The 16,417-nt window shown below is 35.5% G+C and overlaps 1 protein-coding gene across 2 annotated transcripts in view; it reads left to right on the forward strand.

Annotated features, from left to right (window-relative positions):
- ELP3 (elongator acetyltransferase complex subunit 3) overlaps window positions 1-16,417 on the forward strand; it is a 95,535-nt gene that overhangs the window by 12,207 nt on the left and 66,911 nt on the right. For both annotated transcript variants that reach the window (XM_001495587.6, XM_070261279.1), the window contains 4 exons: window positions 849-919; window positions 1,707-1,770; window positions 3,749-3,817; window positions 6,210-6,364. In XM_001495587.6, coding sequence (XP_001495637.1) covers window positions 849-919; window positions 1,707-1,770; window positions 3,749-3,817; window positions 6,210-6,364 — 359 coding nt within the window. The remainder of the gene's footprint in view (window positions 1-848; window positions 920-1,706; window positions 1,771-3,748; window positions 3,818-6,209; window positions 6,365-16,417) is intronic.

The following is a 16,417-nucleotide window of genomic DNA, read 5'->3' on the forward strand; positions in this document are numbered from 1 at the left end:
TCACTTGCCATATTTATGACTTTGTTCTCTGACAGTAAGACACCTGGCTCACATTTGCCTTAGTGTATACCCTTATCTGACCAACCACCCTCGTGTGTAACCAGTACACCATCTCTGCCATCACCTCTTTTCTCAAGCAGATAACTCGTCTTGCCCCACTTGAGCTCTGATAGACCCCTTTGAGAATATTTTGCACACACTCTGTGAAGTCTAGCTTCTCGTTTGATAGTCTCTGCTGTAAATGTTGAGATCTAGTGTGTCCATGAGGAATTTGACTTACAAAGGTTAGGTTTAGATATAATTTTATAGAATTGCATAATTTTTTTCTTATAGGCTATTTTAGTAAAACAAATCAGAGCAAGCAAGAGAGAATAAAAATTACTTTAAGTGACTTTAAAAATTATTCATTCCTGAGCCAGGCCCAGTGGCCTAGTAATTAAGATCAGTGTGCTCTGCCTTGGCAGCCTGGGTTCACTCCAAGGCACAGACCTACACTGCTCTGTTAGCAGCCATGCTGTGCTGGTGGCCCACATGCTAGAAAATAGAGGAAGACTGGCATGGATGTTAGCTCAGGACGAATCTTCCTCAGCAAAAAAAAAATTATTAATTCATTATTTTGCACTTAATTTATTGTAAAATATAATACACACTGGTATATACAATGCATATGTACATTTTAAAGATTAGTAACATTGAAAAGAGATCACCCTTCTACCCAATACCAGTACATTTGAAGCCTCTTGTGTGCTGCTTCTGCATTCCTCTCCCTCTTTCTGAGAGAGAACCACTCTCCAGAATTTTGTATTAATTATTCCATAATAGCTTTTTAATTAATCTTTCTTTCACAGATTGCTGTTGTGGCTGTGATGTGCAAACCCCACAGATGTCCACACATCAGCTTTACAGGAAATATATGTGTGTAAGTATGATGATTTTGGTAAGGTGTATGTGTGTGTGTGTGTATTTTAATTGAATTAGTAATTCCCCTAAGGCCTTGCTGGTAGTATTTAAAACTGTAATTTGATAGATTCATAAGTTAGTTCTTTGAAACAAGCAGCCATTGATAGGATATTTCAGTGCTTTAAAAATGAATCAAATAAAGATTGTAATTTGTTGCAATATATAGTAAAGAAATATATAGGTTATAGAACTCAAAACAGTAGACATTCTGTTAACTTGATAAATGAAATGTGAAATTATGAGCTGCCTAAATTCCAAATATCAAAGATTTAAAATGAATTTGGATCAGAAAATTATCAAAATAAAAGTTATGTAAATAACCTCTAGACTTCTTAGATTTAGATAATTGGAAAAAGTAGCAGAAGAATGTGTATGTACTAGGTAGGAAGATTAAACAGGAGAAGGATTTTCTTAAGTATAGTTACCAAGAGAGTACTGTGAGTATCAATTCAGACTTAGGAAAACTTAAGTCCTGTTGTTTGCCCCTAAAAGCTTAAGCCTCTAAAATAACAGCGACTGCAATAGTCTGAAAATGACTGTAATAATGTTCCTCTTTAGGCTTATCTTGTTTACTCGTTAGTAGAAAATATATTATTTGCAGATACTGCAAAGGTAGACTCTTCTGTTAGGATTAGAAAATGAAGCTTATTTGATATCAGGATTTTAGGGAGACTGTAGGATACTTGAACTCAGCTGTTGAACTAAGTTGTGTAGCTGAAATCCTCATTGTTTTGTTGTCTTGGCAGATACTGTCCTGGTGGACCTGATTCAGATTTTGAATATTCGACCCAGTCTTATACTGGATATGAGGTAAAGTAATGTGAGGTTGTCCTGAGGAAATGTTACATCATACTTTACCTGTACTGGGCTTTTACAAGTACTGGCTTTCTTAAAGTTTTTATTTTTTATTTTTTTCCCAATTACAAAAGTTGTTCATTCACCACATATTTGCTGAATGACTGCATATATTGTTCTAGTCACTGGAGAAATACTTATGTAAGTGCTTATTATTAATATGTCAAATACCATTCTAAGTGCTTTACGAATTTAAACCTTAAAGCAGCATTTTGAAGGTAGACACTATTATTATCCCAGTTTTCTGGATAAGTAAACAGGCCTAGAAGGCTTAAACAACCAGCCCAGAGACACGCTGCTAGTAAGTGACAGAGCCAGCTTTTGAATTCTGTGCTCCCCACCGCTACATTGTATTGCTTCTGCAGCGGTGAAAAAACAAGTAAGGTCCCTGGTCTGGTGGAATTTATCTTCTAATAATGGAAAATAGATGATAAAGAAACAAGAAAAAAATATCAGGTGCCAGTAAGTGCTAAGCAGAGAAGTAAAATCAAGTAAGGTGTAGAACCTGGGTGGATACTTAGCTGTGGTAGCTAGGAAGGGATTGTCTGAGGAGGAGAGACTTAAACTGAGTCCTGAATGTCAAGAAGGAGCCTTTCAAGAACAGCAGGAAAGAACATTCCTCGCGGAGAGAATAGCCAGAACCAGGAGCTGTGGTAGGAGTGACGGGGTGTTCTGGAGCATAGTGGGTAAGGAGAAGAATGAGATTGGAGAGACAGATGTCAACCAGGGGTAGGAGTTTGGCTTTTATTATAGGTGTCATGAGAAGCCATTAAGGTTTAAAGCAAGGGAATGATAGAATTCAATATAAGTATTTAAAGGATGATTTGATGGCTCTGTGGGGAAAGGATTGATGTGGCGGCAAGAGTAAAAGCAGGGGACCGGTGAGCACACTTTTCAAGCAGTCATCCTCAGAATAGGTCAGCAGCCAGCAAACCAGGTGACTTTTTCTTCTTGTATATGGTTTTTTATTTTTGTTCTCTTTTCCATAGTTCAAATTTTTAAAAATATAAAAGGAATTATTCAGTGAAAAGTTTCCTTCTTATTCCTGTCCTCTAGCCACCCCTTTCTGCTCCAGCACTGCCCCCAACAGACAATCAGTATTCTCTCTTTCCTATACACCCTTCAAAAATATTATATGGATATATAAGCATATATGTATTCTTTATCCTGCTTTTTTACGCGTAAGTTACGCGTAACCTTGCACCTTGCCTTTCCATTTAACAGTATATCCAGAGAAGATTTGATATGAGTACATTGTTTCATGCTATTGAAATTCATACTATTCATATTTTTGTATAATAGCATAAAGGCTTTTTGTTTACCATTACAAACTATGTTGTATTTAATGACCTTGTTTAAAGGTTATTTTACCAAGTAAGTCTTTTGAATATGTATGCACAGCTATGTCTTTGAGTAGTATACCAGTTTGGTGACCCTGGAGATTCTACAAGTGTTTGCACAAAGATAAGTATGATTTGAGGAGATGCCCTGCTGTTGAAACACTTCTGACGATGGGGTGGAGACTAGCCAGATGCTAGTCAGAACATTCATTTGAACCCTGACGAGACAGAGAAAGGAAGAAAGGAGCATGAGAAAATTTTACTTTATTTATTTATTTATTTTTTTTTAAAGATTTTATTTTTTCCTTTTTCTCCCCAAAGCCCCCCGGTACATAGTTGTGTACTCTTCGTTGTGGGTTCTTCTAGTTGTGGCATGTGGGACGCTGCCTCAGCGTGGTCTGATGAGCAGTGCCATGTCCGTGCCCAGGATTCGAACTAAGGAAACACTGGGCCGCCTGCAGCGGAGCGCGCGAACTTAACCACTCGGCCACGGGGCCAGCCCCGAGAAAATTTTATTTTTAATACAACCCTTTTGAAACTACTTTTTAATTTAATGTGGGCATAACAGGATGTTTTTCTCTTTTTTTTCTTAGCCAACCTCCATGCGAGCTATTCGTGCTAGATATGACCCTTATCTACAGACAAGACACCGAATAGAACAGGTAAGTTTTAAAAAGCATGTTTAAATTAGCTTTTTATGCTTGGTTAGAAGGTATCATTGTTTAATTTGAGTTGAACCTGAAATAAGAACTAAGAGAGTGTTTTTTCACTTTGTAAGTTTTTAATACCCATCTGAGGGAGGCAGACTGTAATCAAAACGCTTCTTCCTTTAGAGACTGTATTATTTTCTTTAAGGTTTTTATATTGTCTAAATCTTTTATTTGTAGAAAGTCATTTATAATATGAAATTGATGGAATATAGATGTGTAGAAGTTCTTAGATAATAGGTGGATGGATTGAACTTTAGCTTCCGTAAGCCACATACCTATTGTGACTGGTTTGCTGGGGTGGGAAAAGGGAATCAACTGCAGATGAGTACGAGGAAGTCTTGGGGGTTGTGGAATTATTCGATATCGTGATTGTGGTGATGGTTACACAACTCTAAACATTTATCAGAACTCATCCAATTATATACTTAAAGTTAATGGATTTTATGGTATGTAAATTATACCTCAATATAACTGATCTAAAAAACAAGTACTGTGTAAATGGCCGTGCCCTGTTCAAGAAATCTGAACATTAATACAGACTTTCTTTTTTACAATTTATTTTAAACTTGTCCAATTTAAAAAAATAATGAGCACTGTCCATAGTTTTTACAGTGACATCTAGTAGGGCAACTATAAAATCTCAAATGGAAGGTAGTACATACCATAGTCAGTGTGTCGCTTCTTTGTTTATTTAACTAGCATCATTAGTGAATATCAGCCAGTTGTAATTTCACTTTATTGTCACCCAAGCATATATGGGTCAGGATTGTCAGCTATAGGAGAGGACCCCACCTTGGGGGAGCCTGCAGAGTTTGGAAAAGCATGTTCTAAACTAACCATTGCTTCAATTTCTTTTTTAGCCATGATATTTAATTCATTTAAAATGTTTCAGTAGAGGCACTGGTCCAATGGCATAGTGGTTAAGTTCACATGCTCTGCTTCAGCAGCCTGGCGTTCAGATCCCAGACACAGACCTACACACTTCTCATCAAGCCGTGCTGTGGCAGCATCCCACGTACAAAATAGAGGACAGTGGGCACAGATGTTAGCTCAGGGACAATCTTCCTCAAGCAAAAGAAGTTGACTGGCAGTGGATGTTAGCTCAGGGCCAATCTTCCTCAGAAAAAAAAAAGTTTCAATAGAGTATGGAATATTTATGTTTACCAAAAAGGAGCATGAATTTTAAAAGATTTAGAAACTACACAGAGCAGTGATTCTTTTCTTGACTGTAAATGCACTAGAATCATCTGAGTAACTTTTCCAAAAAACCAGGTCTTCACGTCTGGAGGTTTTGATTAAATCTGGTTTAGAGTCCTGGCAAGATAATTGAAAAAGCTACCAGGATGATTTTGTTGTGTATCCCTTATGAAAAACCATGGATATAGAATATTCTTTTAGTATTAATATGTATATACACATGCTTACATATGTATATTTGCATATATAGGCATATACGTTGCATGTATGTATGTATAAATATAAATATGTGTACATAAAGATGTATGTATGTATAAATCATTTCCTGTTTTCAGAAATAAGTATAAAAAACATTCCTTTTTGTCTATATGAAGTGTAGACATGCTTTACATACATTAATTTGAGTTCATAATTTGGTAGTCCACTTGATCCCATTTTTCTCAGGCCTAAGATAACAAGAAATTTAAATGCTTGTTTTTAAAAATTAGAATCTTGGCTTATTGTACTTGACAAAATGAAAGATCCATACCATTCTGTCCCCTAGTAGAGGAGACATCGTATTTCATATTTTATCAGATTTTTATTTTCCCTTTTTTTTGGTCTGGAAAGCAGACTTGAGGTGCCACCTGTACCCAGAATCTTCACAATTGATTTAAAAATTTAGTTTTAACTTAAAACTTTCTTAATTTTTCTTTCTAATATTATTTTTCTTTCATTTGCATCATGTCCTGATTGTGTTGCATATAGTCATCTTCTTTGTCCCCAAGGCTTACCACAAAGTCTGGCGTAAAAGACATGATCAATAAATATTTCTTTTATTACATATTATTATATTTCCCTTTACTGCTTTCTAGTTTACATTCTCTGTGCTTTTAAATTTCTACTTAACTCTGCAGGTATTGATGCCAAGTTTGTTTATTATTTTTAATTCTCACTCTCCTTCCTTATTTGAGCTATAATTATTTTTTCTCCTCCAGACTCTGGAATCTATTTTTTTGAATCTACCCTATTCACTAAATATGTTTAATTGCTTCTCATTTTTAAACTATACTGATGAAAACACTGCAAAATAAAATTCAAAGTTTGCAATACCCTCTTAGAGTAATTGACTGTATCTTTCTAATGGTGATGAATTTATGTCTTTCAGTTAAAACAGCTTGGTCACAGTGTGGATAAAGTGGAGTTTATTGTGATGGGTGGAACATTTATGGCCCTTCCAGAAGAATACAGAGACTATTTTATTCGAAATTTACATGATGCCTTATCAGGACATACCTCCAACAATATTTATGAGGCAGTCAAGTAAGAATTTTATTGTACTCTCCTAAGTGGTGGTCAGTTATCCTAGCAGTAGCCTGTGAGAATTCCTTCTACTCTACATCTGCATTCTGAGTTCTTTTTTGGGGGTGGGGAAGGATTTTATTATTTTTATTTGCATATATTTGATGAGTTGTAAGGTTTAATACATTTTTTCCCAGTTTTACTGAGATTTAATTGATATTCAGCACTGTATAAGTTTGGTGTACAGCATCACGATTTGACTTACATATATCGTAAAGTGATTACTACAGTAAGTTTAGTTAGTACCCTTATCTCATATGTTCCTAGTTCTTGTGGTTACTTCTGTTTTGTGGGAAGAGATTATTGGTATTACCATTCTCAGAGAAAGAGTAATTCACAAAATCACTGTAGATCTTTTCAGCCTTAGGTTGGTCTAAACTGCAAGAGTAGTATTGACTGGGCTAGTTGAGTTTTCAGCCCGCCGGAAAAGAGCACTGGGGGTAACTTTATCTGAAACATTTAACTGCTATAAAATCAACAAAACAAGTGACCATTACTTGGTATTATTTACTAATAACTGCTATTTAATAACTATTAAATAATTTCTGTTTATGAATGAGATCATTTATTCATTCCAAATTCTAGTTGACAAAGCAGAAGAGAATTATGCATTTCTTTGATACCTCATATCTCAGTGTTTAGCAACAAGAATATTAAGGTTTCATATATAGTTCAATGATTTAAGAAGTGAAAGTCTTAAAATAGTTTTTATTTTCAGAAGTTTCAGAAACACCTGGCTAATTCCTGCATAGGTTACTATTCCCTCTTATTTACCAAATGTTTAATAAGGGCCCACCAGGTACTGTGCACTGCTATGGGCACTGGGAACAACATGGGGAACAGACAGATGTTGTCCTTGCCCTTGTGGTGCTTATGTTCTACTTTTTCAACAAATCAACAGTAAGTATGGTGATGGAGACAGCCAGATTACTGTGATAGAGAATAAAGAATATGGTTGCCTAGACAAAGTGGTGATATTTAAGCTACGACCTGAAGTACAAGGAGGAGTCAGTCAGGCCAAGAGCAGAAAAAAATAAGAGAAAGGCATTGAAATGGGGAAGAACTTGGGGTATTCTAGGCACAGAGGGGAGGCCAACGTGGCTAGACTCCAGTGAACAAGGGAGAGAATGTCATGAGGTGAGCTTGAAGAGTTAGGTATGGGCCAGATTGTATATGATTTTGAGGAGTTAAAATTTTATTTGAAATGTAGTAAGAAGTAGATGGGATTTTAAGCAGAAGATTGACATATTCAGGTTGATGAGTAAGAAGGTCATTCTGGCTCTTGTCTAGCCAATAGATTAGAGGGATGTGAGAGTGAAAGAGGGAAGCCAGACAGAAGACTGTGGTATCCCTCCTAGTTCACGTGAGGGTGGGCGAGAAGACAGGATGAATTAGAGCTGTATTTTGTTGTTGCAACTGGCAGTACTTTGGACTGGGTTAGGGGTAAGAAAGAGGAAGGAATCAAGGATGACACCCAGGTTTTGGTTGTAGGAAATGGTTGATGGGTAGTGCTGTATACTGAGATGGAAAAGATAGGGAAGAGCAGGTTTGTGGAAGAAAATCAAGAATTTTATTTTGGATATGTTAGGTTTGAAATGCGTAGGATACATTCAACTGGAGATGTCATGTAGGCTATGCAAGAGACGTCTGGGCTTGCTATACAGAATTGAGGATTATGAGTTCATAGATGGTATTTATAGCCATGCAAATGGTAAGATCACCTAATGGGAGAGTTTCCAATCTCCAATACTGCATGAAGAAACAATTTTTAGAGCAATTCTTATAGTATGATCCCATCATTTTTGTGAACAGGCACATGTAAGTATAAATACGTAGGAGAGGTGGTAGAATGATGCTCATCATAGGCGTTAGAGCTAAGGAGGAAGGAACATGGGAAATGGGGGTAAAAGAGGACATTTACTCTGAATACAAGGTGATAAGTATTTATTCACTTATTTAATATTCACAGTAAACCTTAGAGTTAAGTATTTAACTTACTCCTATTGTACAGGTGAGGAAACTAAGACACAGAGAGATTAAGCAACTTGTCCAAAGTTACACAGGTAGTTGGTGGTGGAGAGGGGCTATGAAAGCCAGGCAGCTTTGCTTTCAGAACTTTGCAATGATGCAAGAAACTGTGGTAGGTGTAAAAATGAATGAGTGTGTATGCCTTTGTGTGTAGAAGCACGCATATGTGTGCATCATCAGAGCTTCAAAGTGTTGGAAGAAATATGGTCTCTTTTTTCTTGCACTCCCTCTCCTGATAATACTGAAAATCGAATGATAGCTTAGAGGAAGCTGCCTTCAGGCTTTTTTCTGGCTTCTCTTTTATGTTGGGGGCAGTCATATAGCTAATTTTAAGGTCGTTCAAATAATGCTCCTTTTAGAGAGTTTTTTGTAGGGTAAGTAGGACCACATTTTAATTAACTTAAGGATGCACTGTCATTAAAACAGTTCTTGGCCTGTAGTAGCCATAAGTAAATGTGTGAATGAATTTGGAATGAATGATTAGTATGTGGGTAAATTTTGACAGCTAATGACCTTGGTAGGGCTACCTCTTGGAATTGAGGATAGGGACATTTTTTGTGCCCTCTCTACTTCTCCCATCCCCTGCACTTCTTTTGCTCTCCTTTGGGTTTGTAAAAATGAAAAGAATAGAGAGGATGTTTCATAAATTTAAATAAATATCAAGGGTAGCTGGAGGGATCTGTGTAGAGTTCGGCAGCTGGGAGAGTATGTATGAGCAACCTACTTTGTCTGATTGTCTCTGGAGAATATAACAGGTTATATGCCCATGAATCTAGACTTTTAGCAACAGCTGGCCAGTGTGATCTCTTCCTCCTACAGGGTCTTTTAGAAGCAGGATGAGGTGGTGATCATGTTTTTACTGTTCGTTCAAAACCTTGATCATTTATGAATATGAGTCATGCTTACTAAAACACTGAAGTCTTTCAAACTTTAGAAGAGTAATGATGTAATCCAACTCATTCTTCTTAATGATACTGAAAATCAAATGATAGTTTAGAATAAAATGTAATTTGAAGGAAAACAACCTTAATTAGTTCAAAGCCCCATGACATTAGAATGGCAACAGTACCTCAGAGGGTTACTGACTAAAATTCATTCAACTCTGAGAATTCCCTAGCAGGAGAATCTATCAAGACCGTTAAATTTTTCTACCCATGCTTCTATATTACTCTTTTCTCAGTGCAGCTGTTCTTGCGTTGCAGACCTTGCATATTAAGTGGAATTGAGCTATAAATGTCTTGGACTTGCCCCGTCCCTCTGACCCTCATAAAAGTTTCCACAAAGCTTTTCACAGTCTACCATGTGGGTCCCCTGGGTCATTTGAGCTAGGCCAACTGTAGATCTGCATAATGAAATTTTAGGATGCAGCTAGTTTGACATTTGCATGAGTTGAAACTTAAAAAATTTTGCTTTATTCCTAGTCTAAAGTTTTAGCTTTATTTGTGCAGAAATGTTCTAGTGCCTAGAGGTGTTTGTAAGTTGTTGGGGTGAAAATGGACTTCTATATTAGAACTAGCTTGCTTCAGATCACGAAATGTTTGTAGGAAAACCCCTTTGGAGAAGAAAGCCTCTTTCTGTAATAGACTAGGCAAAGCCAGCGTTGTTTAGTTTCTGTTCTTGAATTTACCTCAAGAGGGCAACAGACACTTTACTTTCAGATAAAAATGTATATATGACTTGAACCTTCATTGCAACAAATCTCATGAGTGGCTCTTGGGAAGTAATAAAAGTACAATGTGGGAGCCATAAAACCATCCATAAATGTTACACTGAATCCTGCCAACCCACACTTGACATGTTTTGCTCCTTTCTCCTGGTCTCTCTACTTTTATGAGATAATCTAGAAAAAGCCAATTTGTGGCATCTTGTTTGCTTTGTTGAGATAAATTTTTACTACCAATTCTGGTATTTGTTTTTTAGGGAAACTGTAATTTGAAGAAATAGTCTCGTTTGTACTATAGAACTAGAGACATAGAAAACTATTTTCAAATGTTAACATCTTTGTGAAATAAAGAGCAGCCCAGAGATACTGTGTTTTGGACATAACATGTTTTTTTCCAAATTTTGGGATGAGATATTTACCTTGCCGTTCTCTATGTTGTCTTGCACATAGGGTGTTCGTGAAAACTGGTTGGGTTACCGTACAGTGTGGCCCACCTTTCTCAGTTGTAAGGTGATAAACTGCATGTTTATTTTAGTAGTAGTTGATATTAGTACAACGACACAGGTGTAATACTGACTTTTATTAGCTTAGCAGAGTTTTTTTTAAGATTAATTTTAAATTAAGTTAAAATTTACATATTGTGACAGAGTCAACAACGCTTAAGCTTGAAAGTCTCTGTTCAAATTAGGGTCAAGTTCTTCTATCAGCTTGAGTGTCCCTGCTTTGCTAGCATGTGTCTAACCTGATTTAACTTTTGCTTCTTTCTTAAAAGATTGAGTCAGGGTAACGAAAAGCCTAGCAAGGTGAACCTGGTTATTACTTAGGGCAAGTTAGTGGCAAGCAGTATGTTAGATCCTTGTAGATGGGAAAATTAGAAAGCCGAGTGAACAGAGAGTTCAAGGACAAAGCAGGTATGGTTTCTGTGAAGGCTCATTAAATCAAGCAAAGTGATAATCCCTCATTATTATCAGCCAGACTGAGGGCTCTTCAGTAGTCTCCAGAGAGCAACAATTATAGGTGACTATCTTCCTCTAAAAATCATAGCTCTGGAGATGAAAAGGACCGGCAGTGGGATCTGAGTCACCCATTCACCAGAATGCAAATGTTGCCAAGTAACTCAGAACAACCTTTTAAAGTAGTTTTATTTTTTTTTCTAATCAGCCTTGCCCAGAAGCAGTTTTACATTCAATCTTTAATGCTCCTTGACTGTTTTCACAAGATGCAATTTAAAAGGGTAGTTACCCATCAAGAAGTGGGTGAGTCATACCTTCTCCCTGTGGAATTTTTAATTCATTTCTATCCCTTCCTCTTTTTTCCCCCATCAATGACTTTAAATCCTTCAACTATGTCCTTATGTGTCTTGGAAAAGCTAGAGTGCTAGGTAGTTCTGGGTACCAGGCCCAGAAGTCAGTTTCATGGACTTGCTTGCAGAGTTATGAGGAAAGCAAAAGCAGCCTAAGAAGGCCTGAAAGTGACTATTGGCTGCCCTGGACCTTATTTCTGGCAGGTCTCAGAACCTCCTGCATTTCTGGGCTTTGGCTCTAATACTCCCCACCCCTCACTTTATGTATTGACCACTTTTACTTCCTCCCTTGTCAACCGGATTTTCATAGATGGTGACCAGGATCCTTAACATTACCAGTCCAAGCTAGGATGCAATCTTAGTCATTAAAAGAGATATTAGTTGTTTTTCTTCCAATATTTTATTTTAAACAAACAAAAATTGAAAGAATTTTCCAGTGAGCACCACATACTTATCACTTAGATTCTACAATACTTGATTTATCACATACTTATCCAACTATCCATTCCTATGTCCATCCATCTATCCCTCTTTTTTTTTATGCATTTCAAAGTTGCAGACTTCAGTACACTTCTCCCCAAATATGTCATCATGCACATCATTAACTAGTTTATTGTTTGTGGTGTTTTCTTTTGAAGTAAATTTACATACAATGAAATGCACAGATCTTAAGTATATCATTTGATGAGTTCTAACAAATGCCTATACCTGTACAGCAAAGCCCTATTAGGCCATAGAACATTACCATCATCTCAGAAAGTGAATCCTCACCTGCACCTCCCAGAGGCAGCCACTGTTCTCATTTTTTCCCCTTCCATAGATTAGTTTCACTTATTCTAGAACTGCATATAAATGGAACCATATAGCATATATTCTTTTGTGTAAGGCTTCTATTACTGAGCATATTTTGAGGTTCGTCAATGTTGTCGGCTATTTCAGTGTTTACTACCTTTTTAGTGCTGAGTAGTGTTCCATTGTGTGCATAGACTACTGTTTGTTTATCTGTTCCATTGATGCACACTGGGCCTGTTTCTAGTTTATGGCTATTATGATAAAACTTAAATGAACATTCTTATACAAGTCTTTTTGTGAATATATGTATTTATTTCTCTTGAGTAATAACTAGAAGTGGTATTGGTACATCATGTGTTTAATTTTATAACTGCCAGACATTTTTTCAAAGTAGTTGTACCATTTGTACTCCCACAGGTAATATGAGTGTTCAGTTGTTCTGCATCCTCACCAGCATATGGTATTGTCAGTCTTTTTAATTTTAGCCATTCTAGTGGGTGTGTGTAATGGTATCTTTTGTGGTTGTAATTTGTATTTTCTTGATGACTAATGACGTTGAACACTTTATTATGTGCTTATGCTTTCTGTAATATTTCCTTTGTGAAGTGTCTGTTAAAATCTTTTGCCCATTTTTTACAGGACTGTTATGTATCCTGGATACTAGTCCTTTGTTAGATTTATATCTTGTAAATATGGAAACCAAGTCTGTGGCTTGTCTATTCAATGCGTCAGTGATATCTTTGAGCAGAAGTTTATTTTTTTAAATGTTTTTTAAGACTGGCACCTGAACTAACATCTGTTGCCAATCTTCATTTTTTTTTTTTCTTTTTTCTTCTTCTGCCCAAAACACCCCAGTACATAGTTGTATATTCTAGTTCTATGTCTGTCTGGCTTTGCTATGTGGAACACTGCCTCAGTGTGGCCTGACCAACGATGCTGGGTCCAGGCCAGGATCTGAACCGGCGAAACCCTGGGCCACTGAAGTGGAGCATGCAAACTTAACCACTCAGCCATGGGGCCGGCCCCAGAAGTTTTTTATTTTGATGAAGTCTAATTTAGCACTTTTTTCCTTTCACAATTGCTGCTCTTTGTGTTGTCTCTAATAAACCTTTGCCAACTCCCAAGGCAAGAGGATGTTCTCCTGTGTTTTCTTCTAGTTACAGTTTTAGCTTTTGTATTTAGCTATCATATTTAGTCTTATGATCCATCATAAATCAGTTTTTTGAGTAGTGTGAGATAGAAGTCAAGGTTTCTTTTTTCCCCTATAGATATCTAATTGTTTCAAAATTACTTATTTAAAAACTTCCCTTTCCCACTTAGATTGTATTGGCACCTTTGTCAAAAAAATCAGTTGACTATATAAATATGGGGCTGGGCTCTCTTCTGTTCCATAGATCTATTTTTCAATCCTTATGCCAGTACCACACTGTCTGGATTACTGTAGTTTTATAGTATATCTTGAAGTCAAGTTCTGTAAATCTTCTAACCTTGTCATTGTTTTTCAGAATTGCTGTGGATAATCTAGGTCCTTTGCCATTTCCTTATAAAGTTTAGAATCATCTTATAAAGTGTGATGGGATTGGGATTGTGTTAAAACTATAGAACAATTTGGAGAAAATCGATAATTTAACAATATTGAGTCTTTCAGTCCATGAACATAGTCCATCTCCTCATTTACTTAGGTCTTCTTTAATTTTTCTTAGCAGTCTTCAGTGTAGAGATTTTGTAAGCCTTTTATTAAATTTATTCCAGAATATTTGTATGTTTGTTAATGACATAGTATGTGAAATTTTTACAAGTATTATTTTCAAGTTGTTTGCAGCTAGTATCTAGATATACAGTTGATTTTTGAATATTAACCTTACATTGTATGACCTTACTAAATTCACTACTTAGTTCTAAAAGTTGTTTTTGTAAATCTGCAAGGATTTTCTTCATACACAATCATGTAATCTGCAAAGACAATGAGTTTTAATTTTTCCTTTTGGGTTTTGTATGCTTTTCTTTTTCTTGCCTTATTGCAATGGCTGGGACGTTTGGTATAGTGTTAAATAGAAGTGGTGAAAGTGGGCCTCTGTCTTATGGCTAGTAATACAGGGAAAACATTTAATATTTCAATATTAAGTGCAATGTTACTTGTGGGAGTTTTCATAGATACCTTTATTAGATTGAAGAAGTTTGCTGAGAGGTTTTATCATTAACTCATTTGTCTAATGATTTCTCTGCGTCCGTTTAAATGATCACATGATTTTCCTCCTTTATTCTGATAACATAAATTTTGATTGATTTTTTTAATGTTAAGCTAACCTTGCATTCCTAAGATAAGACCTATTTGGTCATAATATATTATCCTTTTTGTATATCACTGGATTCAACTTGCTAATACTTTGAAAAGGATTTTCTATATGTGTTCATGAGGGATGGTGGGCTGTAATTTCCTTTCTTGTAATTTGTCAGATTTTTGTATTAGTGTTAAGCTGGCCCCATAAAACAAGTTAGGAGTGCTCCCTCCTCTGTTCTCTGAAAGAGTTCATATAAGAAGAATGTTATTTCTTTCATAAGTATTTGCTAGAATTTACCAGTAGGACTATTCACGGCTGGAATTTTCTTTATGGGAGTGTTTTAGATGATTAATTCAATTCCTTTAATAGATAAAAGGATATTCAGATTTTCTGTTTTGTCTGTCCATTTTGATAGTTATATTTTTCAAAGAATTTGTCTGTTTCATATATGTTATCAAACTTTTCAGTATTAATTTGTTCATTATACTCCCTTATTATGCTTTTAATATTTGTAGGATGTTAGTGATCACCCCTTTCAATTCTGATATTGATCATCTGTGTTCTCTGTTTTTTTCTTGATTAGTCTAGTTGGGGGTTTATCAACTTTATTATTCTTTTCAAAGAATTTGCTTTTGGGTTTGTTTATATCCTCTACTTCATTGATTTGTGCTTTTATTTTTGTTATTATCTTCTACTTTCTTTGGGCTTATTTTGCTCTTCTTTTTCTGTGACTTAAGTATGGTTTAGAAGCTTGGCCATCATTATAGACCTTTTTTGTTCTAATAGAAGTATTTAAAGCTTTAAGTTTTTCCTCTAAGCTCTGCTTTAGCTGAATCCCACAAATTTTGATATGTTGTATTTCAATTATTATTCAATTCAAAATATTTCCTGAAATCCTTTATATTTCAACTTATGGATTATCTAGAAATGGGTTGTGTAATTTCCAAATTTCCAAAAATATGGAGTTTTTCTTGATAGTGTATTGGTGATTTCTCATTTAATTTTGTTTTGGTCAGAGAGGGCCTTTTACATACAATTTCAGTTTTTTAAAGTTTATTGAGACATTTTGTGGGCTGACATATATGGTCTCTCTTGGTGAACATACTGTGTATGTTTGAAAGTATGTGTCGTCTGCAATTATTGGATGTAATGTTATATCTGTTAAATCAAGATTGGTTGATAGTGTTGTTTAGATGGTCTTTGTCTTTGTTTTGGGGGATTTTTTTTTGTTTAGTTCTATCGGTTGCTAAGAGAGAGGGATATTAGAATCTCCAACTATGATTGAAGAATTATCTATTTTTCCCTTTAGTTATATTAATTTTTACTTAATTCATTTTCAAGATCTGTTATTAAGTGCATACACATTTATGATTCATATACTTTCCTGATGTATCAACTTTTTATCATTATGAAACTACCTTTTTATCATTATGAAATGTCCTTTATCCCTGGTCCTGAAGTTTCCTTTATTTGATGTTAATTTAACCATTAACAGCCTTCATGTGCTTTACTGTTTGCCCTATATATTATCTTTTTCCATCCATTTACTTCCCACCCATGTGTATCTCCATATTGAAAGTGGATTTCTTGTAGGATATAGTCTGCAGTAGTTGGGTCTTGTGGTTTTATCCATTTTGACAATGTCTGCCTTTTAATTGAAAAGTTTCATCTGTTAACGTTTAATGTAATTAATGATAATGATTGTGTTTGCATCTGTTGGTTTAGTCACCCCCTCACTTTGGTTTTCAGTAGCCAAGAATAATAGTTTTGGTGACTACTGTTATTGTCTAATTCTGTGAAAAAACTCCCTCTGCTCATTAATTTTAATTTTAAAGACATTTAAAATAAAAAATTAAAATTAATTTTAAAGACATTGAACTGTCTTTCTGAGCTTTCTTGTAACTTGTTGAGTTTTTTAATAACTATTTTCAATTCTCTACCATTTA

Source organism: Equus caballus, chromosome 2, assembly GCF_041296265.1.
Source record: "Equus caballus isolate H_3958 breed thoroughbred chromosome 2, TB-T2T, whole genome shotgun sequence".
In the NCBI taxonomy this organism is placed as follows: Eukaryota; Metazoa; Chordata; class Mammalia; order Perissodactyla; family Equidae; genus Equus; species Equus caballus.